This window comes from Gavialis gangeticus, unplaced genomic scaffold (assembly GCF_001723915.1).
Source record: "Gavialis gangeticus isolate Ggan-Ray unplaced genomic scaffold, GavGan_comp1, whole genome shotgun sequence".
NCBI lineage: Eukaryota > Metazoa > Chordata > Crocodylia > Gavialidae > Gavialis > Gavialis gangeticus.
This window is the reverse complement of record NW_017729007.1, coordinates 5,140,072-5,167,160: the sequence shown is the minus strand read 5'-3', so window position 1 is coordinate 5,167,160 and position 27,089 is coordinate 5,140,072. Positions and strand designations below refer to the sequence as shown.

The following is a 27,089-nucleotide window of genomic DNA, read 5'->3' as shown; positions in this document are numbered from 1 at the left end:
TGTGAGAAAATAGGTGATACCAAAAAGACAGACACAATCTCAATCAGGATGATGTATCAGAAAAAATCACAGAATTGTGTGTGTGTATAGAAATAGAAATATTTCTATTTCCATGTATAAGCAGTAGACATGTAAAATGTGTTTATGTAAAAAGATTGTGAGCTTTCATAGATGCACAAACATGAACTATTTAAAATATATTGTGTTGTTCCTGCTGTGTTCATGCATCAAGAGAACATAACATATTTTCTCATTGTTAATTGCTTCCTAAGTGCTATTGCCTCAGTATTTCAGAACATGAAAAATTATATTAAGAGAACATAGAATCAGTAGCAATAAAATCTGGGCCCCATTAATGTCTTTGTAAGCTTTGCTATGGACATGAGGGGGGCCATAGTTCCACCCGAAATATGTGGCTGTACAAGTAGCTCAAAATCTTCAAGAAATTACAATACCAAGAATTTTTCATGTTGACTCCTGCTATATGTCGGCCTCTAATCTAAGGTTCACAACAGCTTTCAATTAAAGCAAATAACTTGTTATCATTTTTCAGTTCTAATAGTAAACTCTTAATCACAACTGTGATTTTTTTTTTAAATCTCTTTGCCTGCAAGTCACACAGTCTTTTTGTGTTTCCCCCCCTCACCACCACAGAAACCAGGAATGGATCTAGCAGATACCTACATCATGTTTGTTCGGCAAAACCAAGATATATTTCGAGAAAAGGTCAATGAGGAAATGTATATAGAAAAGTTATTTGATGTAAGTAACTACCCTTGCAAGGCATGCTGGCATCATGGTTACATTTGGAAGGGATAAGTTGCATTTTGATGGCATTCAGCACACAGGTCAGAATGCTTCTCTCTCATGCTCATTTTTGCTTTGTTTTTTATTTTATTTTGTTCAGCTACTAAGGCTCATCTTAATTTTAAACATTTCCTGCATGAGAGCTATAAATGCTGGAATGGTAGAATGAGTAGATCAAATGTTCTAAGGTTACAATTTTAAAAAGTTATTTTATCATTTCGCATTATATGTAATGCAGCTTTATTTTACCTTTTGATTTTGATGTGCCACAGACAGAATTGTATTGCAATGGATTTTCTTAATGCATCAAGAAACTGTTTTTATTTCCCTAAATAACAGCTCTCATGGCTTATTCTTCATTCAAACTGTGTAAGAAAGTCAGCTATGTTAAAGGTATCCAAATTTCTTACAATGGCTTTAGATAAGTGACTTCTGGAATTTACTTTATGGTACATTTAGTCTAAGAATTTCAACTGCAGGGGTTTAAAATTAGTCAAATACTTACTGAGTCAGTAATGTTCACAACTTCAGCCTATTGACCTCAGCTTTCAAGTGGGCTTTTCATCCTCATCTTTAAAATTCTGCCACAGACCCCAGCCCTGCCCACATTTTCCTTCTAATTCCCCCTTTCACCTTTGCATCCGCCTGTACTGAGATTATTGCCTGTCCTCTCACCCCAATCTCCCTTGTCTTGTAATGTTCTCCCTCTGTTTTGGTTTAAAGTGACCACATCTTCTTCTTCAACATCTCTTCTTACACAAGGCCTGCTGCAATACTGTCTCTGGATATCTCCACTGCTTCAAGATTTGACCACTACTTGAAATATAATGACTTTCTGTATCGTTTGTGTCTGAGGCCACAAATAGGCGATCATTTCTCTGAAATTCTTACCAGTAGAAAAATAGTCCAGGACTGGGAGCCTACATGTGTTCCACTCCTCTGACTGGAGAGCTACGCAGGCAAGCTCCACAGGCCATCCCTGCCTTTAAAGGAGCCTGTTGCTTGAAAACCTGTCCTCCCCCCTGCCTGGGAAGGGAACTGGCTGTCAATAGGCAAGCCCCCAGCTTTTAAATTGCTGCATGTGCTGCCCAGATGAACTGCACACAGGGTGTTTTAAGCCAGAAGTGCAGGAAAGCAGGGCCAAGGGGGGCCTGCCCAACCTAGTTCCTGAATCACAGTTTTTAAATTGCCACATGGGCTTCCCAGCTGGGCAACACACACAGCTTTTAAAGCCCATAGGAATGGGAACCAGGCCCAGGACAGCTTCCTCAGCCTCAGTTTCTGGCCCTGCAGGCTTTAAATCTCACCTGTCTGGGTGACATGGGTGGCAATTTCAAAGCCTGCAGGGACAGGGAAGCTGTCCCCACTGCCATTCCTGGCAGCAGGTGGGGCGCACATGCTGGCTGCTCTGCTCTCTTCATGTTCACTGGGAGCAGTAGGGCAAAGCCCCCTGCCTGCTCTTCAGACCAGGGATCCCAGTCTTGGGAGCAGGCGGGGGGCTTTGCCCCACTGCTCTGGTCCCTTTCCAGACCAGACCAAAATGGGAATGTCCAGGTATTCATTCTTGCAAGAGAGTTTCTCTGTCAGAGGAGATCCTCCAGGTTGACACCTGGAATAACTTTCTCCTGAAGGAGAAAGCATGTTCCAAGGAGAAACTGAATGAATGCTTGTCTGCTCAGTTTCTACCAGAAGGACAGCTATTCTCCCAGTTGGAATGCCTTTACATGGCCTGAATTAGAAGCTCTGATCCTGTCTTACAGGTATTTAAAACACCACTCGCACAAAAACGGAAATACAATCTGATTCTTTTGTTAAAATGTGAAGCTTAAATCAAGAAAGCTATTGTTTTACATAAGGATGATGTCAGTTACTTGTAATTGTATAGCTGTCTTAACAGAGGAAGTAATTCTGCCTTTGATCCAGTTTACCACAATCCATTACAATACTGATTCTGAAGCACAGTGTTTGCTCTGAAATGTATTTATTTGTGTACCATCTACTATGCATTTTAGAAAGCTTTTCTGGCAGTTTCATTTAATTATGCAAGTTACAGCAAATGTTTTCATAACAGCAATTCACAGCCTTTACTGTGACACTTCAGTTGTGGCAATTGCAGAAGGTCCCCTAACATAGACTCTCAGCCATGAGATGTCATGTCAGTGTTTGTTGTTTGTTAGGTTGGGTGGTCAAAATGAGACTTATCTCTCAGACTTTATATTTCTAGACACTCCTAGGCAGTTTTACAAAAAAAAAAAAAAAAGTATCATCTGTTTTAATAAGCTAAGTGTTAATATGTGTGAAAAGAATGATTTTATAAAAGCTTTGATGCCCTGCAGGGGTAGAAAAATTATCATCCATCCAGCTGGCACTTTCACAACGCACTAAAACCATATTAGCAACTTCTGCTTCAGTTTGGTGTTGCACTGAATCTATAAGCATATGTTTCATTTTCAAGTTTCCTTTTTTTTCTTTTGCTTGTGTTGTAATTTTCTGAATGTTAATAATAATACATGTTTTATGGCCAAGTTCAGCTTTCACTGAAGTCAGTGATAGTCTTTCCATTGACTTTAACAGGACTTGGATCAGACTTTTAGTCACTAACATTATAGAAATAAGAGAGGGAAAAGGTATTCAAGATTTTTCAACTATGTAGGTATCCTGTGAGGAAAAATATCCATTTCCATTTCTGCTTTTCTTCATATATGCTTTATTCACTAAATATTATTACCTCTTTACTGTATAACACTACTCCCAGAGAGTCAATGAATTGAAATTAAACAGAAATACATTATCACACATATGAAAGTTGATGTGTAAAACCACTTACTGTAACAAGAGATGAAACCGTGTTCTGTTCCCTAATGTAAATCCAGAGTAGATCCCATAGCTCTAATGCCCCTTTATTGAGGTTACTCAGAATTTAAACAAGTGTAACAGAGCAAGATTTTGCCTATGATTATCAGTGTAAAAAATTAGCTATATATATATAATTTGCATACACCATTCTGTCGAAAGCACTCAAAGGGGATTTAATGTTTTTGTTTGATTCCTCAAACTATTTATGTCTGGTTACAGTTGCAACTCAGTACCGTTTTTCTACTAACATTATTTTGTGTTTTCATCAGCTGGGAAACTGGCATCTGGGTGAAGGGGGGAAATTCAATTACCTGTGCATATCTCAGATAAAAATGCCTTTTTGGGTTAAAGTAAATTTTTAATAGCTAATGAGACTAGGAGTCTGGTGGCTATTCTATAGGCCACAGGTACCTACTTTAGGCAGACTAGTGGCCGAGCTGTTTTTTTATTCAATCTGAAAATTCATACTTCAGAACCACTTAAGTATGCACCCTAGGCCTAATAACACTGCAGCACTGACTCAATTTTATACAGGTGTGTAACTCCATTTAAGTCATGCAAATCAATCAAGTTGCAATCAGGTAAAACAGGTAAACATGATGGTAAATCAAGCCAAAATGTGTTTTGGGCCCCCTCGACACATTACAAATATCATGGAATTAACTGGTTAATTGTGTAGTTACTTTAAGACCAGCTACATGTGCAAAATACCTATTACGCTATAAAAAGCTCCAACCAGCTGTGAAGTTAGACCTGGAAAATGTGTACTAACTTTATAAGTGGTTGCTATTGAGCTTTAATTTGCATGTGTAGCAGAGTCTCCCTTGTGGCTGGGAGTCCCATTGGCGCCCACGCCCAGCCACAGGGGTGCACCATGCCCAGCTGGAGCAGGGAGTTCCGCAGCTGACAGGACTCTCAGCCCTAGCAGCTGCGAACACTGCGTCCTGGCAATGTGTCTCCTGGTGCCAGGACCTAGCTCGGAGATCTTCAGGGATGCCGCAGTCTTCAGCCTTGGAGGTGCATGGGGCACCCCTGTGGCTGGCAACCCCACAGCTCAAAGAGCTCCCAGCCGCAGGAGTTTGCTTCTTGCCTGTGGTGGAGCTTGGGAGCTGGCTCTCTGGGCACAGGCAATAAAATGCAATGGGATCTAATGCATGATCCCACAATCATGCCTCACATATGGCATAGCAAGGGGTGCGATTGTGTGGATCACACATTAGATCCCTTCGTGCCTTTACCTACAGGTGTAATGGGGCCCTTAGTTTCTTTATATAAAAGCTGTTCAAAATAAATCCTGTGTGTTTCTGCAATATACCTGTTTTGCCATGCATAACTAGTAAATCACAAAGTTAAACAGTCCCTTGTGCTTATAAATGATTCAAGTTGCCTGCTGTCATGTAAAATGTAGTCCTTTTTTAAATAGTGGTCAATCAGCATATTTTAAGCCAAGATCTATCTGAAAATATTCAAACTTGTTTGAACCAGTGCATGAAAATTGTTTTCATCTTTCTGTGAAGAACTCCTAAAGGGATATTTGGTGAGCTAGAGGATGAAATATTTAAGGGGAGTTCAACTAGCGTAAATGTGGGTTATCAGAGTGTTCAATAAGACCCAATTTTTTTAAAGTCTATTAGGCAAACAATTTAGGAAGCACTGAACAAACATCTGGAGAATATGTCATTTATCCAGCACATACATGAGACGTGTTTATAATATCCTAAACATCCACTAATGGAAACTTTCTCCAAGGAGCTGATCCTACACCATTGGAGTCCATGGAACTTTTGCCATTGACTTCAGTGGAAGCAGGATTTAACTTATGCACCTATCTCAATATCCTAACTGGTTGAATTTAGGACTCTGGCACATGTTCATTGAATGGTGTAATGCAAGAGTGCTCAACCCCAAGCCCACAGGCCAATCCCTGGCACCATGTCATCCAGCCTGTGAAACTCCCCATGAATGACAGGCCAGTTGGGGGCAGCACTGGGCCCCTGGACTCCAATTCAGGCCAGGTATAAATAGTGCAGGACCCCTGGAGCCTAATCCCAGCTGAGCAGGGACAGTACAGAGTCCCATGCTACCTCCATGCAAGGACAGTGCAGAGTCCTATGCTGCCTCCACCCAACTGGGATAAAGCTTGAGGATCCAAGCTGCCCCCATTTGGCTGGGATCAGGCTCCAGCTGGGTGGGAGGCAGCGCATGACCCTCTAGCCTGATAGTGGCACCTGAGCATGCCACAGGACCCAGTCCACCCTGCAGATGACCACTGATCCATTCATCTGGATCATGGGGCCAAAACTGCGAGCACCACTGATGTAATAAAAATCTGCCAGGAGTGCATGGAAGGAGTTGTAATTGTTGGGATCAGGTCCAAATCATGCTGTTACCACTTGTCAGTGCAGGGGGAACCCAGGATCATAATCTTGGGCTCCCCCTACACCCATAACTTGGAAAAGAAGTGTCTGCAGGTCCAGGTGGGGCCAACCGTCGTCTGATTGTCAGCTTCAGCCCCCAGGGCTGCACCAGGGACTCAAACTGCCTCTGGGGAGGTCTGGGGCTAGAACTGTAAATCTGCTTATTTTGTGGCTGGAGCCAACCATCCTCTGTTTCAATCCCACTGGAGCCGGTTTGAGTCCCCAGTGCAGTTAGTTGACAATCAGCTGATTGTCAGCCCCAGCGCAGGCAATCCCAGGTCCAGTTGGAGACCAAGGCTGTCCAGCTAATTGTCAGACAGTCAGCTGATTGTCAAAACCCTGTGTGAGCAGTTCTGTGGCTGGGCTGCCAGGCATGAGATGATCAGACTCCCAGCAGGAGTGGGGGAGATGAAGGGCTTCCCTTGCTAAGGACTTGAAACACTCTGGGTGCTTATACACAAGCAGTGAAACTGCTCCAAAGCTCTGTAATTATGGCACATCAGAGCAGACTCGATTAATCAGGTCAGCTGGAGTTTAGTAATTACTGCATTCCAGCAGACTCCAGTGTCTTGTGTATCAGTGTCCCTGCACTGGAAAATGGCAGTGGGGGTGCTTTAACTAAAGCTTGTCAAACAATCTTTAGTTAAAGCAACCCTGCCGCCATTTTTAAGTGTGGGGGTGCCAATACATGAGACGCTTCAGGTGCTTTAATTAGAGTGCCTCAGTCTGTTTTCCCCACGCACACCCCTGCCCCAGAGCATGTATATAAACACCTTCTGATCCCTGCACCTGAGCAGCCCAGCTAGAGCTGCTTCAGCACACTTTTTAAAGCACCCTGGGTCCCAGAAGCCAAAGACCAGAGAGCCTCTCCCTGCTGTCTGGATCTGAGCACCTGAGAAGTTCTGGCTGCAGTTGTGCTCCTTAAAGCTCCTCACATGCTGGGACCCACAGTGTGAGGGGCATGCATAGCTGGGGAGTTGGAAGCCACTTCCCTGGGTGCCCTAGGAACTTAAAATCTGAGCATGCAGCTGGGGCTCACAGCTGAACACCTCATTTTTAAGAGCCCAGGCTGAAGTGAGCACAAGATCAGGGATGTCAGGCTCATGACACCACCCCCATACACCTCCAGGGGCCTGGCAGGAGTGCCACATCCAGGACCCTGTGCTGCCCCCAGCACAGTCTCACTGATCAGATATGGGATGGCTATGTCCCAGATGCTGGGACTGCCTGATGCCAGATCTCTGCACTCAGCTAAGTATCAGGATCTCTCATGGGTCAGGCCTGACATGCTGCATGTTCAATTTAAGATGCAATACAAATAAGTCACAAAGATAGTACACATTATACACAGAATATCCTTATGGCACCTCTGCTTTATTATCACTCCATAAATTGGCTTTAACCTGTAACCAGGTTACTATTTAGGGCACAATAAACACCTTAATCATGTCCTAAATGTAACGTATGTCATGGCCCTTATAAACTTCATTCTGCTGGAATTGTCAAAACTGAATTAATAATTCTTCTCATTCTCATATATTTTAATTGGCATTAGTCTGAATAAATCAGAAGTTAGAATATGCAGGTTTAATTAGACTACATTGATCTGTCACACATCAAGAATTGTGCTCCTATTTAAAATACAGTAACTCATCCAAAACCTTACTTCTTCCAGAAAGGAAAGCCACTCAAGCACCTCTTTGACAGCGTACCAAGTTGGTATGTTTATCATATCAATTTGGGGTGTTGAACACCAAAGTGTTTTTCTGGAAGTCTGATATCATTTTTTCCCCAGACTATTCCTTTTCCAGACAGACCTTTCACATACATTGTTTGCGCTGAGATGCATCCTGTAGAAAGACTCAGTGTTGTACGATTCTTTTCTGATTTGTTTTCAGTTTCTTTTAAGAAACAAGGGAAACTTTAGGATGGATTAAAGCCACTGAACCCATGTAGATATTGAATAGTCCAACCATTATTTTACATTACAAGTTGTACAACCTGTTGTTCCTCTTAAAATGAATAAATAAAACCACTTTGTTCATTACTGAAAGAATCATACCCTTGTTTTACTATCCACATGTATATACTTACAGCAGGAATAATGTAAAAGTCAGTATTTGCCAACTCTGAGATGATACAGTGGAGTAACTCTAGTTAGTCAGTTTTGGATCCAGTCTTACATGCAAGCTTGACTTTTGACACAGCATTACTCCCATTAACTTCAGCTGGACTACTTGCACACCCAAGTGTTTCAGACTTGTGGCCTTGGTCATGGTGACCACAGTGCACGTTTGTGTGAACACAGACATTGAATAGTTTAATAGAAATGAAGGTTAAAGCACTCATATGACATTCTTTGGTTCTTAGAAAGACCTGAACATTTATGACATAAAGTGTCCAAACATCCCAGCTTTCCATAACCTTTATTTTTAGGGTTTTTTTCTTTGTTTTTTTCTTTTTGCTATTGTATTTGCAATATTAAAAAATTAGCCCTGTTGACTTGTCATAGCCAGTCATGATATTTATTTTTAATTTTTTTGTGTCAAATAAACTGATTGCTCCATCATTTTGGTTATAATGTCAACACTCTGAATTGAATACTAATCATGTTCCCATGTCATAACCATTATTTTCCTTTTCCATTAGTAGAAAGGGATGGATGATATAAGTTCAATGATGTACTTGAGGCTGTTTGAGGTAATAGTTTATTTCTAAAGATTGTTATGTTGTGTACCTCATTATGTGCTGAAGGGTGGATATGAAGTACTTGTCTAACTGTTTGTTTGTCATAATGTCTGCTAGTATCTTTTAGCAAACAGTGTACTGGCCTTTCAGCTGCATGTTTTTATAGAGCATTTATAATAATTTGCAAACATTATCTCTACTTAACAATGTGTAAGTTTTTCTCCTTGGTAAGTAAGAAGTAGTAGATTTTTTCTAGTGATTTTTAGTTGTATAAGAAAAGATTGTTTTAAATGTGACTGTTCTGTTGTACTAGTTTGTTCACCGTGTTGTCTGTCTGTCTCAAAAAGTAACATTATTGTAGCATTTAGTAGGTAGCATGTTTTTTGTAGAAAATGTAATGCTTGATTTTAAAAAATTTGTTCATTCTCAAATTGCTGCCTGTCATGTTAGTTTTAGCTAATAATCCTCATCTTCAACATTATATAATTATTGCAAGAGGGTGATGTTACAAAAAGGTCTACTTTTCATCTATCTTATATGCCAAGACAAATCTGCAAGTTGGGACTTGGGGAAGGCTGGTTTAAAGGCCTTCACTTGAATCAAAAGCTGTATTTGAATTGAAATCTAGGAAATTTGAGAAGAGCGTACCTAATTACCTAAAAGAAACTCAACAAAAATATGTATTGCAGCTTGTTGATCTTCTCATTTCTTTGATAATTCAGAATAATCTTCAAGAAATATGTGGACTTCTTTCTCAGATTCTTGAAATGTGATCGCAGAACACAATTGTCATTTGGCGTAAACCCAGAAATACACATCTTTGCATGATGCACCTGGACATATGTGGCAGGTCTGGTAGAATCAGCTAATTAACAACACAGGCTTAAACAGGCACCTCATCTGGCAGTGTAGTTAGTTGCCTGATGGTGCTCAGCAGGATTTGGTAGTGCTTTTTATTTTTCTATCCTAATGGTCTGCTGCCCACCTAATTTTGCCTTATTGTCAGCCACTACTTACCGCAGCTTGAGGCCCTCCCAGGAGGCTAAATTATTATCAAAGGATTAGGGAGATGTAGCCTTGCAGCTCTGACATTTCTGATTACTTGTCTATGCCAGAACACTAATTAGCTGTGACTAATTAAGAAAAATGTTCCTGCTATAGAAAACCATTTAAAAGAACTGAGAAGGAGAAAAGCAATTGAAAAGCTGAGCAGTGCTCAGATTTGCCGATGCTCTTTAGATTTCCACCAAAGTCTTAACTCACCTTTAATTGTGCCTAATTTTTGGTGGAGGGGGGAGAGGGGAAAGGGGAAGCCCTTCATATGTGAATGAATCTGAGGTTTTCTCTTGAACTGAAAAAATGTTTGTCTCTTTAAAACAGTTTGTAGTATCACTTTTCTTTGGGTGAAAGAAAGAACAAATCTTTTTAATTTTCCGGCACTTTCACCAAGATGCTTTGTGTATACATGCAAAAGTGTGAACTCATGCGCGCACACACAAACACAAAGTAACAAGTAATCAGCATCTTGCAAATGTGTTGTTAAAAGTTCACTACAGCATTATTGACTTTTTCTAAATATTTTTCCTTCACCTCTTGAGATAAAAAGCTGTATAAAAGAAGAACTGGTCATTAAAATAGCTGAGAACATTACAGCGAGACTGATTTAATAAAGAATAGAGGAGCTATATTTTTATTTTTTTGAAGTTATATCAAGGAGCAAAGGCCCAATGCTGAATGGTGCTGAGTATTCTGATGGTGATTCAGCAAAATCTGTTACTGCTGAAATGAGTAAGACTTGTCACCTGCTTAACTTTAAGCCTGTGCTTTATCATTTTGTTACCTCGGGAACAGAATGCTGAGCATCTTGGACAATGGAGCCCAGGGTGAGCATTATATGGAGCGTGGTTTCTATTAAGGCATTCTTGCAAATAATTCCCTGGCTGTTATCACCCAGGCCTTAACATAGTATCTGTTCCAGATGCAATCCTGAGGTTTTCCTGCATCTTCATTTTGATGTTGCTTTGCCTTAATCTCTTGGAACCTCCATCTTATAACAGTGCCCTATATTTTTACCCACCTGAAGCGGCATGTGAGTAGTTTTCCTTAAGACAGCACATATAGTCTAATTCAGTCAGCATGTTACATGCCGAGAATTGACAGCTGCCACCTATTCCCTGCTTCCATCTTCCCTAAGCTTACTATTTTTATTGCATTAGATATTAGCAAAGTGGGTTAAGTATTATACAGTAACTGATTAAACTAAAAACTGTTCTGCTGAGCAGAAAAGGAAATGGAAGCATTTTCTCTGAGCTGTCAACATGTGATAAAACTGAAGCTCCTGTTTTCAGGTGATTGTGTGAGAATCTCAGCTTTCATTTTTTTAAAAGTGAATTTCTAGTCCTTGTAGTTGTGGAGCTATCATGGATCCTACAGATTTGAATATGAGAGAGCAAATTTAAAAGAAAAGAGCATCACTCTCATGAATTTAGGAGAGCTGTGAATCATTAATTTTAAATGTTTGGAGTTCTCAGTACAGTTTTCTATTAGACATGTTTATGCTCTATTTATTAATTTAGTTATTTTTTCAATGCACCTATCCATCACTCACAGGGCCTATTCACTAACAACAATAGTAAACCTTATCAAATAAATAGTGGACTCCTCCCAACATCCATTCAGTATTAACCCCTTAACCCTCTTATCCTGCTAGAGCTAGGCACAAAGCAGACGCTCATTACAAGCATCGTATTTTTTATCTAGATGGCTTGAAAAGTGTCTGGTACCTTAATGAAATCAATTGGGCATGTACAAATGAAAAATTTAAAGTAGCACTGAAACTTTAGATGAGTCTATTGGTAAACGTTAACTATGGCTGCAGCTTTCACATTCTGTGCAGTCAAGGAAAATCAATAGGGATTGTACCATTTGTATTGTCTTATCTAATGTTTGTTCACCATGAAGTGCTGGGCACAAGCACCATCTAGGGAATATTGATTTCTTGATGTACTGTAATCCACACACGCACAATCAGTAGCAGAAACTCACAGTTTCTGAAACCTTATCATGCAGGCTTGTTTTTTTCTCATGTCTCATTTAGGTGAAGCTTACTGTAGAAAAATCTGTGCAAATCTTCACAAATAGAAATATAACTGTATTGTTCCCTGAGTAAACAAAGTGAAAATGAGAGACACGAAATGAGAATAATCTTGTTTTATGAGATACAGAACAAAACAACAGAATGTTACTTTTTAAATCAAAAATAAGCTAATGAAAAGACACAGCAGAGCTTCCTGAAGCAATTTGTGGAGTTTGTAATCATTTGGCAAATGCTGCTTAGTCTCATCCTGCAGCACTGAAGTAAGTGGGATGTTTGCCATTGATTTAAATAAGCACATGGATGAGACCTATATGATTTCTTTTGAGCAGGAAAAGGGGCTTCAGATACTCTCTGTTTTACTTACCATCCTTGCACAGAAGCAACTCTCCTTCATTTTCTGTTCTGCACTGTGCATATTTAAAATGTGCAAAGCAAACAGCAAAAATAATGAACACCACATATAAAAGTTCAAGTTGTAATGAAATACAAAAGATGCATGTGTATGAAATGCAAAGATGTGTGTCAGAGATGAAAAGGATTAAAATGAGAAAAATGTGTTACATACTACTGGCAAAAATGTCTAGAGCAGACAGCATTTTAATGCTTCAATTAAAAATACATTTAGCTTAAGTCCAAGTGAAGAAGAGGGTGATCCACTTGTATAAGGGATGCTGAAGTAACTGGGCACCCAGAGAATAATATGCTTCATTATAAATTCTTATGCTGCACTTACATATCTGCTTGGGTAGTTGCTGCACTTACATATCTTACCTCAGGTAAGTTAAGTGCATACACATGTGTTTGTAAGCAATAGAGTAACAAAGTGGGGGTGACCGGGGCAATAACCATGGTGGATGAGTCGGGTAGGAGAGGACCACAAAAAAAAGCAGCAGTTACCCTGCTGGTGCAGCTGCAGACAGTACAGCCACTGACTCTGCCCTGTGTGTGGCTTTCACCCAGTTACACTTCTGTTTGTAAGGCAGGAACCTTAGTGATAATGTTATCAAGTCATAAAGAATTAAAATATTTGCCTTTTTTCTTTGATTTGTTTTCTTATTTAGGGCCTAAGATTTCTGAAGCCTTTAGGAACATTAATTGAGCAGCCTTATTTAGTTCCTACACAAACATTTTTCTGTATCAAAAACCCATCACTCAGCACAGTATACAATGTGGCATGACTGGCAATATTTGTTTGAGGTAGCCCTAATATTGGCATAACATAGGAAGTGTACTTCAGGAATAAAGTGTGCTAGTATAGTGGGCTAGAGAAGCTATATTTGCCATCAGTCTCTCATTTTAATAATTACTATAGGACCACAAATATTTAAAATAAGAACAACATTACAGATGTCCAGGTTGAGAGGACAGCTACATGTAGATATAATTTTACAACCCCCAGCCGCATTGCATATTTACCATTTGTGAAGAAGGCACATAGGAGATGCAGGTCACAAAGACTGCAGTTATAAAATTGTGGAAATGTTTGAAATATTTTTTAATATTTTGTCTCTCTCCCATATAGCAATCTAGTATACTATATAGGAACAGATAATGTCCTATATAAAATATTTGCGACAAAATACAGCGATTCCATAATCATGTAGTAGTTAGCTACTCCAAATGTGTTTTGGTTAGTTGACCTTCCTGTGCTTTGCAGGTGGGTTTTGTCTCGTTTACTGGGTTTTTTTGGTGAGGCTATGAGTTGGAGAAGTTACAAAGCTAGACCGTATGAACCCTTCATCAGTGTAGTCAGGAAAGAGATTGACTAGAGACTGGCAAATTGGAACTAAAACTAGCTAGAAAAATAGAGTTTGCATGCTATAAAAAAGATGCTTTAGAGGTTTGGGGAGACATGGACAATGAATGTAGGTTATTTGGGTAGGGAGAAGTAACAGGAATTGATGATAAAAGAGGGGAATAGGAAATACAGAGTTATCCATATTAAATGTAAACATTTAAAATGTTCTAGACTGAGAACATTAAGCATCTATTATCCAGTGTAAAAAAACAAAGGCTTCATTCTCTTCCACTTTGCACCAGGCTGATGCCCTTACCAAGGTACCTCCACATGCATACATTCATCTACTTAATTTTCCTTCCTATGTACCCTTTTTAGTAGATTTAATTCTACATATACACATATATTTTTGCTTATATTTATGCTTTATGAAATTCCTAAGCAAAAAGAAAAGAAAAAAAACTTAATTAGAGTGTATGAAAATGTATTTCAGTGAAGTCCGGCTGGCACTTGAAACAAGGTAAATCTCTTTACAAAATCCTGGAATTCTGAAAAAAACAGTAAACTGTTTACAAGTTAGGGTGCGTAGCCAGTCCCTCTATTTTTATTAAAAAAAAAAAAAAAAAAGCTTCATCTCTCTCTCTCTCTCTCTCTCTCTGGTTTATGTCACTTTCTTGATGTTCATTTTGATTCCTAAAAGTGGCAGAAATACCTGCTAAGTCAAAATAACAATCACTAGAGATCACATTTAAAAAAAAATAAAGCAGCCATTTCTAATATGCTATGTATTTATACCACAACAGTACTCACTAGACACTGTCTGCTTGTTATCAAATATATCTTAAGTAGGGTAAACAACTTCTGAGGTCTGCCCTACAATCATATTAACCTAAAACATCAAATAGTTTATACACATCATAACACTCAAAAGATCATTTAGTCATTATATGATTATTTTACTTTTCCAACATCACACTATCAAAAACTTAATAGAATTATTATGGCATCTAATATAGTTTTAAGATTATATATATATATGTGCATACTATACAACTATATTCAGAGTCACTAGTATATACTGAGCATCCTGTTTTTGCTACACAACAAAAAAGAGATGACTGTAAATCAGACATGGTTATAGTGAATGATGAAGATTTATTGGTGATATCCCTTAACTGTTCATTTTCATGCAGTAAAAAATAGTTAAAAGTGTTTGCACATAAATAAATTGTTACTGGAGTGTATCTAGGCAGCATTAAAACATGCTTTCAACTTTAGCAGTTTGTTGTTAGTAAAATACACCAAAGTACATCAAATACAGAAGTAGTAAATATCAAGGGCAAAGTAAGATGCTGAATATAAATTCTGTTCTGTAGTCTCCATAAATTGGAAGACTTCCAGTTCTGGCAACTGAACTGCATAAGTTATCTGACTATTTATACTCTTAAATTATATACCTCTTTATGGATACTTTGTTATAAAATGTGTGCAGTCTAGAAACACTTTCTGAAAATAATTCAAACTAAAAGGTAGAGTCAACACATGATATTTACCTAAATTATTACTTTTAAAATTATTTGGTATAGAAAAATTACTAATTTGCCTAAGGAAAAAAGATATATCTATAACTATTAAAATATTATGAAAGATTTCTTTGTTACTTCCTAGGAGGAAAAAGTCAGGTTTTTAAAGTGAAACAAAATTGTATATTCCCATTCCCAGAGGTACTCAGTACTACAGAGTCATCTAACTATGGTGCATGGAAAAGTTGTTTGCTGGATTAGACTCTTAGAACCAAATCCTGATCCTACCTGCATCCCCAATGTGAGGCCTACCAGAACTTTGAGACGTGATTTGTGCTACAGTAGAAGAAGTGTGATCACATCCTGAGGATCTTTCTATCTCCCACATACAGACATGCGCTCTTCTCAAGAATGATTTTACAGAGATTTCTGATTCCCTAACCCCACTCTCTACCTAGTCTTCTCCCCACCTAGATGACCCCAGGGAGGCACGTAGATGGAATTTCCTGAATCTAGTGGAATCCCTCCATGTCTTCCATATCTCAAGTTGCCAAAGGCACTGAATGGGCCATGTAGTTCAAGTTGGAATTGTTCAGACTAATATCTCAGAAAAAGAATGATAAGTCCTGGACAAAAACCGGACAAAGTTCCCTCAGCTTTGCTGCTGACGGAAAGAAATTCCCACCCCGGCAACTCCAGGCTTTCTGTTGACCACAGGGTTTGGAAGTATGGTCCTAATCTTTCTGGGATAGAGTGATTCAACTAGGGTTACAGTTTCAGTAACCAGGAAAGTCAAGAGAGCAGGATATGCAACAGTCTAAAAGAGGACACTCATATACATGAGTTCTTCATTTTCCAAGTCAGTTCATAGTTTTTAAGGGTGAGCTTCTGAAGCTGCCATTAGAAATAATGGGAACTAGCTGCTCAGTACTTATGAAAATCAGATCACTTATTTAAGTGATTGCTTACTGATTTAGCAGCCTAACTTAGCACCCAAATGTAAATATATTAAACATAAATTCTTAGTACAAAATGCATCCTTGAAGATGATACTACTACTGTATCTTACAAAATTAGTAAACCTCAAACTGTTTTATGAAAAAGCCAGTATTGTCACCCTGATTTTATGGGAGTAAAAAAAAAAATATTGATACATTAGACAATTGAACAAAGCTTTCTGTTCATTGAAATTGGGGGTTTTTTCACTTTCCTCTTTTCTAAAATCTGTATTTTTAAAAGCTAAATGGTATTTTTCATTATTTAATATTATTTTCTGAAGTATTAAAGCACCTAGTATATGTTAATAATCTAAATTTAAATAGCAACACATTTTGATGTCCTACATTTACAAAATTACAATACATGTTGTACAGGTAGTACAGTATTCTAAATGTAGCTATTCATGAAATAGTATGCTTTTTATAAAAGATGCTCAAATATTTATTTTACACAGGAAGTATAGCTTTCATTGTATTGCCATGCTATCTTTACAATAAAAAGTGTGGTTTTTATTATTGTACTTCACAAAACAATATAGCCAGGGGAGGTAAAAACCTGTCACTGTGCAGCACCAATTCCTAATCAATAACAGGCTGAAGATTTAAGTAGGGGGGGGAAAAAACATTACATCCCTCCCCCCCCCAAAAAAGCTACATTTCTCATCTTCATCAGAAGCAGCATTCTGACGGTGCCCATTTCCCAAGAGCAGCCAAGATACAGAAACCCTATGGGGTCTTGTGATTCAGATTTAGGAATATCAGACCAAGAAGGTGTAAGGCATTGTGTATTAGTATGTATTGAGTCCTCATCCCAGGTGGCAAACAGCTGCACCTTTTTATAAAACTTCAAATATGCATCTGAAGTGCTTGCTTTCACAAGATAAGTGTTATATTTAATTGAATCATTCTCAAAATGTTATAGATTAAGCAAGAAAAAGGATTGTGAATATTTAATATATTTGTTTTGCATTTCCAATAGTCAACAGAATAATGAAATTCCTTAACTACTTCTCTTTAACTTGCATGAAGAAAGCACGGTATGTTGCTAAATCTCTTTTCACCAGCACTGCCGAGAAACAACTTTAATCCTTGTTAGAAAATTGCAGAGTCTGGGACTGACAAAGAGCTCATGCTTGTTCTATTGTTAGTGCTCCTGGGCCCTGAGAGTGGAGCCCTTTACAGCTGCATGGATCCAGCCTGGCTCAGCTGTACTATTTAGGAGAGGAGGTTTGTCAATTTCTATTGACAATGGAGAGAGTTTTTCAGTGCCTGTAGCAGTGCTGAACACAGTTGGGGATCAATGCTAGCCATTCAAGCTGCACCCTCTTTCATTGCTTTGGTTTGTTAATTCAAGACTAAAGGTCCACTGAGGGGGTTTAGGGTGTTTAAGAAAGCTGATGAACTGTTTAAGAAAGCTGATGAACTGAGAGCGTTTATAGCCCTGGTGTGGCAATTTCCATAGTCAGTGGCAACTATTGGCACTGAGGGAGTTGTGTCCTTGTTGACCCTCTTGTTATTAAAAATGCACAAGTGCTGCGCTTCTCAATATTTCAGCACTCTTTCATTGTCAATACCACCTTCTGAGCCCTTCAGCTTGTTGCTTGCTCTAAAGATCTTCTTAGATTGGGTTTGAAAACTTCACCTTAAACACTAGATTAGACTGATGTTCTGTTTTCCGTGCTCCTGTTGATTTGTTGAACCTTCCCAGGGCTGGAAAGCAAGTAGCAGCTTGATGGGGAGATGGGCTGCTAATATGATTTACCAGTCTACAGTCATGCACAATAAGTGTGAATAAATACAGGGGTCTGACAGAGTCAACCCTAGCCTTTCCTTTTCTCTTATTTTTACTTTAAAAGAGATATCTCAGGAAAATGAAGTGAGTAATGCATGCCCTTACAGGAACTGGATGAACTATGAATAAGGGGGGTAGGGGGGGAAACATTTTTGTTAAAGTGGTTGGCTGCTGTCATGCACTGATAAGAAAAAAATATATACACTTGCTACTTTATTCCTTTGAAGACCACAGCAAAGAATAAGCCACTAATGCCATATCACTGACATCTGCAAGAGTTATAATGCCCTTCTAGTGCCATTGCTAGAAGAGAAAAAATTATTTTAACCAGTTAAAAGGGAAATGATTTGGGGTTTATTTTTATGTATTTATTTTTATTTAGAGTCTTGAAAGTTAAGGGCCATTATCTAATTGTTCAGGCTTGTAAATGAGTTTGCAACAGATCTTCCAAATGTTATGTTAGGTGTGCACTATGCCTGTGAATTGTATTAATGAGGATCAAAATGCAAGGCCTTGCATTCCAACTCCCCAGGAGACATTTGTAGCACCATTCCTTTTAGGATCCATTCAAAAAACAAAACTGGGAAAACATCTTTTTTTAACACCTTATATTATCTAGATGACATTCCAAGTGTTTATTCTGCATCAGTCTATGCTAAGCATTCAAAGTCTGTGCAGAAGAGGCCAAAAGGAAATAAATATATTCTATCGGTTCATGTTGGTGGTGGATCCTAAAATTATCCTTCCTGTGATTCTGGTTAAAAATACATTTCTTCAACATATCAATTGATCATTTGCTGTATAATGGTTCTCTTAATATTTACTCACATAATACAAAATAACATTATAGTATTACTTCACAGCTACTTTATTGTAAACATTTGTTGCAGGATTAACATTAAAATTAGGCTACCAAAAACTCCAACTTTTAACATTTTAACATTTTTTTTAGTTCTAAAAGTATTTTTATCTGTCTCAAAATTGGCATTTACACAATGCATAAAATGGAGAAAGCAAATTTTCAGTTGCTTACCAAATTTTATCTCTACAGCATTAGTGTTACACAGATTTAGGTGAACTAATGCTAAAGAGTGACTAGTTGCTTGGCTGTATTTCCATCGTCTTTATTTTTGCTGAGTTTGGATTCAGTGGTAGTTTTTCTTAACTTACTTCCTTTTATTAGTGGGGGAAAGACGCATTTTTTGAGAAAATGGGGCATGCTTTAATCTTAGCTATGCCTCTGCAGCTGGGTTAATTTCAATTGTATTACACAGGGATAACCTACCATAGAATTCGTCAAAGTATCTGTAGTTTGCTCATTTGTGCCATTTACACCCCTTCTGCTGCCTACCAATTATTTGATATACAACCCCCTTCAAGAAATAAACTGTTGCCATGCCATTGGATTTTTCTTATGTAAGATCATCAGTTTCATTAAAGTTAATTGATATAATCATGTTCTATATCTCCCCCCTATTAATTACACCAATTAATAGGATGTGTAAAGCGTGAATGGTAAGAGAATAGATTAGGCTTATCTTGTTGTGAGTAACAATAGATGGTTGAGAGAAAACGCCTGGACATAAGAGATTTCACGTTTATCATGTCAACAGAGTCCAGCAAGTGAATGTGGTGAAATGCCTTTTGTTATATATACATGGAAACCTCTGTGTATGGTTTACAGCCCCCACTTGAACAAAACTCATTATGCATTATCAAAAAGTAAAGCAATTTGAATGCAAAGCTTAAAACAAAGGTGTGTATAACAAATAAAAGACATCCTATTAAGAACGTATTTCAATGAGCCAGAAAAACATTTCATGGATAACAAATCCATCTCACATATTAAATTAATTAAGTTACGTAATTTTTGTGGAATTTGTATAACCACATGCATTTTATGCAGTGTTTTTCAGTTCAATAAAGTAATAAATTAATAGAAATAAGTTTGATCAAATATAAGACTAATTTACTCTCTGTGATTTGTAATTAAAACATTTTATACCTATTCAACAAAATTACGTTAGAACAACTTTTACAAATACAAGTCAATATTATATTAATATCTTAGTTTTCATTATTACAAACATTTTGTAAAGCTAATTGCTTGTCACTGCTGAGACAAAATGTGTTCTGTTTGCTATAAAGAAACAGAGTGTGTGTGTGTGTGTGTGTGTGTGTGTGTGTGTGTGTGTGTGTGTTCAAAGATTATAACAGGAAGTTTGCATCTTGATATATTGAGTACTAATTACTTTCCCATTAGTTAACTTCTACCCAGAAACAAATTCCACATTGTCTTACACTTTCCAATATATTTTATTGCTGCTCACTATATTCAGAAAGCGCTAAAACTGCTATCCTTTGAATGTATATAACATATGTACCTTGTACAATAGGTTACATTTTCAGATATGTAGATATATAGCTCTGTTGGTAGTAAAGAGAGAGGTGATGGCATTAGGAAAGGATTTAAATCTTGTCCCTGTGGGGAAAGACTGACTGTAAATAGGCTATAAACAGGACTGAGACCTGAGCTCTCTCAAAGTATAATCTCTTACTCCTAAAATGAAACAAATCCCTTTATTTTCATAGCTGAAATAATAGCATCTCTTTGACAGATTATATAAGAAGAAAAGTACTGCAATAGCATTGTCTAAGAGGTTAATAAATCTTAGTCTATGTAATAAGAAGGTACCAGGTGGCCAGTAGCAAATTTGATCCAAACATTATTTTCATGATGAAATGAACACCAACTTCAGGAAAACTATTTTTGCTGTATTTATGCATAAAGCTTTGAGTGACAATGTGCCTAGCACATAAAAAAGAAAACAGGAAAAAAGAAATAATATTATTGCTAATCAGCATAAATTAAAATCCAAAAATATTTACTCCACTTATTATCTTTCTCTAATCTTTCCTTAAAAAAAATAAAGCTAAAACTCTTCTCAAGTTTGGGTGTTTACCTAAGGGGTGAATACAGAGAAGTAAGGACTTCAGGATTTTGAAATCATTGTTAGATGCCCTTATTCTACATTTGATGCCATTCTCCTGCCTGGTATGAAAATGTGAAGAACTGAAAAAATCTTTCTCTAAAGAAAATCTAACTGCTTTTTCCACTGCTGTTTCAGCAGTTAATTCTTTCATGTACCTCTACATTTAATGCCTATTCTTGATAACAGAAAAGCATACAAAATACTATTTCACATGAAAATGTTACAACTTAAAGAGAAAACAGTGGTGGCTATTTCATGTAGAGAACAGTCGAAGTCAAGTTAGTTGATTTTCTAGCAACACATGCAATTCTCTTAACAGGAAATGATATCATCCTTGACTTCATGTGCTGATCTGTGATTATTTTAAAGTGTCTTATTACTTCACATTACCAAATACCTTAAATGAATACTGCAGGGTTTGTCTGTTTTTTTTTCTTTCCCTTCCAGCAATGGTACAGCAGCTCCATGAAAGTCATATGCGTATGGTTGGCTGACAGATTAGACCTTCAACTTCACATCTACCAACTGAAGACTCTCATCAAGATAGTGAAGGTAAACAATGTGCATCTAGATAAAATTGTATAGCAAAGAGAAAAGTGAGGACTGATTAGTAGACAAGAAATTGCTATTGATAAACATGGATCACTGTAAATTCAGTTATGTTCCATAAAAAAAATTGCTAATTTATCCCATGGATTCGTTCACTTTTGTTTTCCATATGAGGGAAACAAAGTATACTTAAAATTCTTACTTAATTATCCTTGAATTAGTAGGTATTATCCATGCTGTCCCTAATGATAAATAACAGTGAACAAAAATCTTGATGACACTCTATATTCACTATGACAAGCGGATTAGAGCCATTTGGGTATGGACTTTGTACTGTGCTTTTTACAAATTTATAGTAGTTGGGTTTTTTTAATCTGCTGTTTTTACCTTGACGTCCTTTCTTGTCTCCCAAAAATGGATTAACTTTTTTCAATTACATTTTTTATAATCTGTTATGCTTTATTAGGTACAAACTGGGGAATAGGGTAATGAGAGAACTTTTTGTTTCCTAATTTTTCATAGGCCAGAAATTAAGACCAAGGGAATTAAGAGCATAGGAATTGCCATCATAGATTAAACCACTGATCTCTCAGGTCCAATGTTGTCAATATAACAATCATCAAATGCTTCAGAAAAAGCGCCCTGTCCTAAAGGATTTTCTTCATAGTCCCATTAGTTGGAGGCGAGCCATGAAGTCGATTCATATCCCTTTCTAAAGTTGTGGGTTTTATATGTTTGGTCTTTTTTTACTCCTCAATTGTTGTAACTCTGAGTACAGCTCGCTATCCATAGAAATATCCAATAAGAAGCTTCTAGCTTCAGAGGTAGCTTTGATTTCTCCTAATTGTCTTGTCACACATTGTAGTCATGGCTGAAATATCAAGATAAATTCAACTCATGGACATAGGGATTATATATAAAATTTCCAACATAAACCAGTAAAATATCCAATATGGCAGAGATTACCATAATCAGGTCAACATCAGTTCAGTTCAATTTTAGCTTTGCCATCTTAAAACACCATTGGTTTCAGTAGGAAAAGAATTAGGCACCTGGTTTCAGGTCAGGCCACTGATGGTGGTGGCAGGCTAAGACCCTCTGCCAGTGTTGGCTTCTACAAAGTATTCCACAAGGAAAAACAACAGTCAAGATGGTATTAACCCACACTGTTCTGGAGTAAAGGCTCTATAAGTCCCAAGAAATGCATACAGTAAATTTTAAGTGTGGGTGAGCCAAATTTAAGTATGGGCTTCCAGAAAACTTGAGCCCAGGTTAGTATTATCCAGAAGATCCCAAAATGCCACTTACAGTGACCAGTGCATTGTGCTGGGAGGATTAACTGCAGCCACAGCACTGCTGTCTACGTTAACACTGCAGACTGACACGATGGTTAACTCTATCAGACAAAGAACAGTCCTGGCAGCGATGAGATCACCTATTGGTAGGACTGGTAGCAACTTTATGGCTGAATACATGGTATGTTACAGACAGGAGAGGGATGTTCCAAAGGTGGTTTAAACGCCTACAGTTTTTAGCATTACAAAAGGCCTTGAAGTACTCAGTCCTATCTGTGTTACTTTACATCTATATGTACACACTTAATTGGTTTAACTTACAAGAACTGCATTACACTTTTACTTCACTTAATTTTGAACTTATTTCTAGATGAAATTCAAAGTTTAAAAGTTGTAAAACATAAAGACATTTATTTAATCTGTGCATTTAGAAGACTATAGTTCACACCAGTAGTTGAAATAAATGGGATACTCAAGCTGATGCATGTTTGAGGGCTGAGAAGAGAGCATTTTCACTGACAGCCTTCTGCTGTGGAACCTACTCCTCTATTTGATCTGACAGATAACAGTTAGGAGGGCTTTCAGGGCAAGCTGCAGAACTCATTAGTCTATGGGATTTGGTTAAGGATGCTGGAGGAGCTGAGTAAGATACCTCCATCTTCTGGTTGTTTTGGTTACCCTTGAATTAATGGTTGTTCATTGTTGATTTAATTGAATTTAAATGCTACAGCTTATTCAATACATTAATGTAAAACATTAAATATGGGAAACTGATAGTATTAGTATGTGAACTTTAGAGTATTAGGAGAGTGAAAACCTTGATGTCTGTGTTTTGGGTAGGCTGGGGCAGCAGGATCAGTGGAATAGGTGAAAGATTAACCAAAGGGAGACTACAAGAGTCTACATGGAAAATTAATAGGTGACAGTTAAAGCATTTGGAAATATTATGGGAGGTATTGCTATATAAGGGGAGGGAGAGGGAAGAGAGTTGGACACTGCTCCTCCAAACCACTGGATGGGATGCTTGTTGAACTGACTTTAAAAAAGGAGGAGATGTGATCTCTTCATTGTCTCTCTCATCCTCTGCTAAAAGGGTGTTGCCTGGTGTGCTGGCAATAAATAAGGAGAAGAAGGAATGAATTTTGAAATGTTCTGGGAAAAATAAATGAGAGTTTAATGGACTAGAGGGGAAGGGAAAAATAATGAGAAGGTTCAGAGACAGCAGCAGGGTTGTGTTTTGGGACACACAAAAGGATGCTGGCATTATCAAAAGTGACAAAAGTGAAGCCAGTGTGTTTGGTAAGAGCTCACATTGGCCGCATCCAGATGAGCATGGACATGTAGTATGTGGCACGGCAGACCTGTCTGCGGCTCCACACACCACACGTGCAGACATTCGCCACACTGGTACTTTGCAGTGGAAGTGCAGGAGGGTTGACCCCAGGAGATCCACACCCAAAAAAAGCAGGGTGGCGCACTTGCTGCTACTACTTGTCCTTGGGAAAACAAACATCTGCTCTTGTCTGGACACATCCATTGAGTCTAAGTGAGATGAAATTTGCAAATGGAGGTTATCATCCAGCAAGAAATTCTATAAGGAGAAGAGCCAAGACTGAGTCCTAAGAGGCTTTCTAAAGAAAGAAAGAGGGCAAAGCATGAGAAAATGCTGTAGGCTCAGCTGGTGAAGAATATATGATGTTATACCTAAAATTGAACAGGCAAGGCACTAACAAAAGCTTGTGAGCACAGGAAACAATTCATTGAATGGCTTGTGTCTTTAGTCAATCTCCAAAAGTCAAACAATGCAACAAGTATACTTACATTAACAGGATTTAAGGAATAACCACATTTAGTGGCAGAATTAAGTTCTCCCCTTTGACAGATCATCAAAAAGTATTGAGAGGAAGTGATATACCATCTCGGAAGTACTGAGCAGGGATTGTTTGTTTTAAAAGAAAGCATGTCATTTCCTACAGTTATGGGTGGAAGGGGAAGTAGCCCTTAGTGAGGGGCTGATCACATGCTTTTGGAGTAATGTTGGAGAGGAAGGAGGGATCTATTGGGATTTTTCCTGCTGCCTTCCTTAGAATATCTTCCCTGAAAAATGCAACTCCTCTCACTCTTCTCGCTGAAAGCAAAAACTCAAATATGTCATGGTAAACCTATGCATCAGAGAAACAAAACTTTGACAAGTGAATAAAAGGAAGGGCTTAGAGATGATTAGAACTTCAGTGAATATTCACTCTTTTTTAAATAGTCACCATAGAAATTGTTACATCACAGGATATAGACACATTTTAAAATTTGTTTCCTAATTTGTTTTTGACACCTAGTTTATAACCCAGAGATAAATACAAAGGAAATTATATTATGAGGAAAGAAATCTAGATGTTAAGATTTTCTGCTAGACTATAAACTAGTTTTACAGTTGGGTATACGAGTGTAGATTTCCCAGCGTCAAGATGCGTATACTTAAGACTGATTTACAAAAGTATGTGAACTGATTTAGGTATTCAAAAAGCTCTTTGTCAGGTTTTCACAGAATAAATGAGACAACTGTAGAATTACTGAGAAATGTGCACTAAGTGGGTTACAGAAATTTAATACAACATACAACCCCGTAAAAAAGGGGTTTTCAAGCTGTGGACCTTTGGCATATAACGATTTAGCATTGGGTACATAATTTTTTTCCTGTTTTGTATAATTTTCTATGTCTAAACTACATCTGTGACTGAAGCATAGTAGCACTTTCACTGTCACTACCACTAACGAAAGTTACATTATGTTTAATCCAGAGTGTAGGAAAACTTGAGAGCTAAGTATTTTGGAGATTGGCAAATTTGGAGAGAAGTTGTCCCAGGAAATAGGATTCCTTTTTAAAGTGGTGCACAAGAGAAAACTGCCTTGAAGGAATAATCATAACACATCTTACAAACTTTGACAAAGTGTTTAACACCTCAAATAAGTTGGCCTTTTGTCACTAGTTATCTATCTCTCCCTACTTGACTGGTATAACAGTTTTTTTCTCCTTAGGCGAAAGTTCACAGGTAATCAGAAGTTGTGGATATATGGGCACATAACATTGTCATTGGGTGCTACATTTTCAAATGTGATAACTGACTTTCAGCCCCTCCTTTTGGTAGGGCTCAACAGAAGACATTTTTAAATGTCCAGAAATTGCTGAGCACTCACCAAAAGTTTACACACTACAATAATCACATTTTTTTAATGCTGGGCCTGCCTTACAACATTTTATAGTGCATGATTGTCAGGCACTTTATGCATATGCCAAGACTTCGGGAAAGTCCAATGATACATTCAGACTGTCTCTCCTTACTACAGAAAACCTACCGAGACTTCAGGTTGCAGGGTGTGTTGGAAGGAACGTTGAACAGTAAAACTTATGATACTGTTCACAGCCGTCTTACAGTAGAGGAGGCTACAGTCTCAGTCACTGATGCAGGAGGACTTCAAGGTATCACCATGAAAGACAGTGATGAAGAAGAAGGGTAATAGTGAGCTATTTCACCTAGAAGTTAATGCTAGGTGTATGTTTTGTAACTTGTCTTGGTATTTGCATTTATAGTTTTGCCTTATAACACAATTGCAGAAATGTAATTCATTCCTTTTTTTTTAAATTGAGAGCAAGGTTATTTGGAGAAAAGTGCCAAGGACTTTCTGAGAACAACAGTTTTAGCATAATTTAGTGCGTAGTTTTGCTTAGATCTGTGAGAATACTGGCATGGAATTTGAGTTGCACTTGTGATCAAGTTTGTTTCCTTTGTTAGTTACCATCTGTTCTTGTAACTCCATCAAATAGTGATGTCCTGTGCAGAAAACAAGATGTTTGCCTCCCATAAAACACATTATACAGGAAGTCATTCTTGGAATAATTCAGTGCCCTTGATAAAATTTAGTGTGTTTTCAGGATTATACTTTACATGTATTTGGTCCTGCTTTGTACTTAATTTTTCATTATTGTGCAGTGTGCATTAAAACTTATACCTTGGTTCTTAGTGTTTTAAGTTTGATATATACAGAGGAAGACTTCAAGGACACTAAACTACTTAGGAGTGCTTTGTATTCTGTCCCCCCCATGTTTGTTTTGCAAGTTTAAGGATATCTCATCATGTTGGATGTCAGTAAGCTTGCCATCAATGTTTCTATTTCTATGTGACAATTTGCAGGCAATAAGAACACATTTTGTCGTGACCCCTTCTGTATCTATCCAACTTTGTATAGAATTCTAAAATAAAAAAATGTTTTCAGTATTTCAAAGCATTTGAACCCTTGTATTGTTTCCTTTTTAAAAACGTTATTTCCAAAAACGTTTTTT

General features: G+C 37.8%; 1 protein-coding gene across 1 annotated transcript in view; it reads left to right on the top strand.

Moving 5' to 3' along the window:
* The window catches only part of CADPS2 (calcium dependent secretion activator 2), a 794,189-nt gene extending 767,803 nt beyond the window's left edge, over positions 1 to 26,386 (top strand). Inside the window, exons 28-30 of the mRNA XM_019509247.1 lie at positions 655 to 762; positions 21,357 to 21,461; positions 26,096 to 26,386. Coding sequence (XP_019364792.1) covers positions 655 to 762; positions 21,357 to 21,461; positions 26,096 to 26,266 — 384 coding nt within the window. The 3' untranslated portion in view covers positions 26,267 to 26,386. The remainder of the gene's footprint in view (positions 1 to 654; positions 763 to 21,356; positions 21,462 to 26,095) is intronic.
* The last annotated feature ends 703 nt before the right edge of the window (positions 26,387 to 27,089 follow it).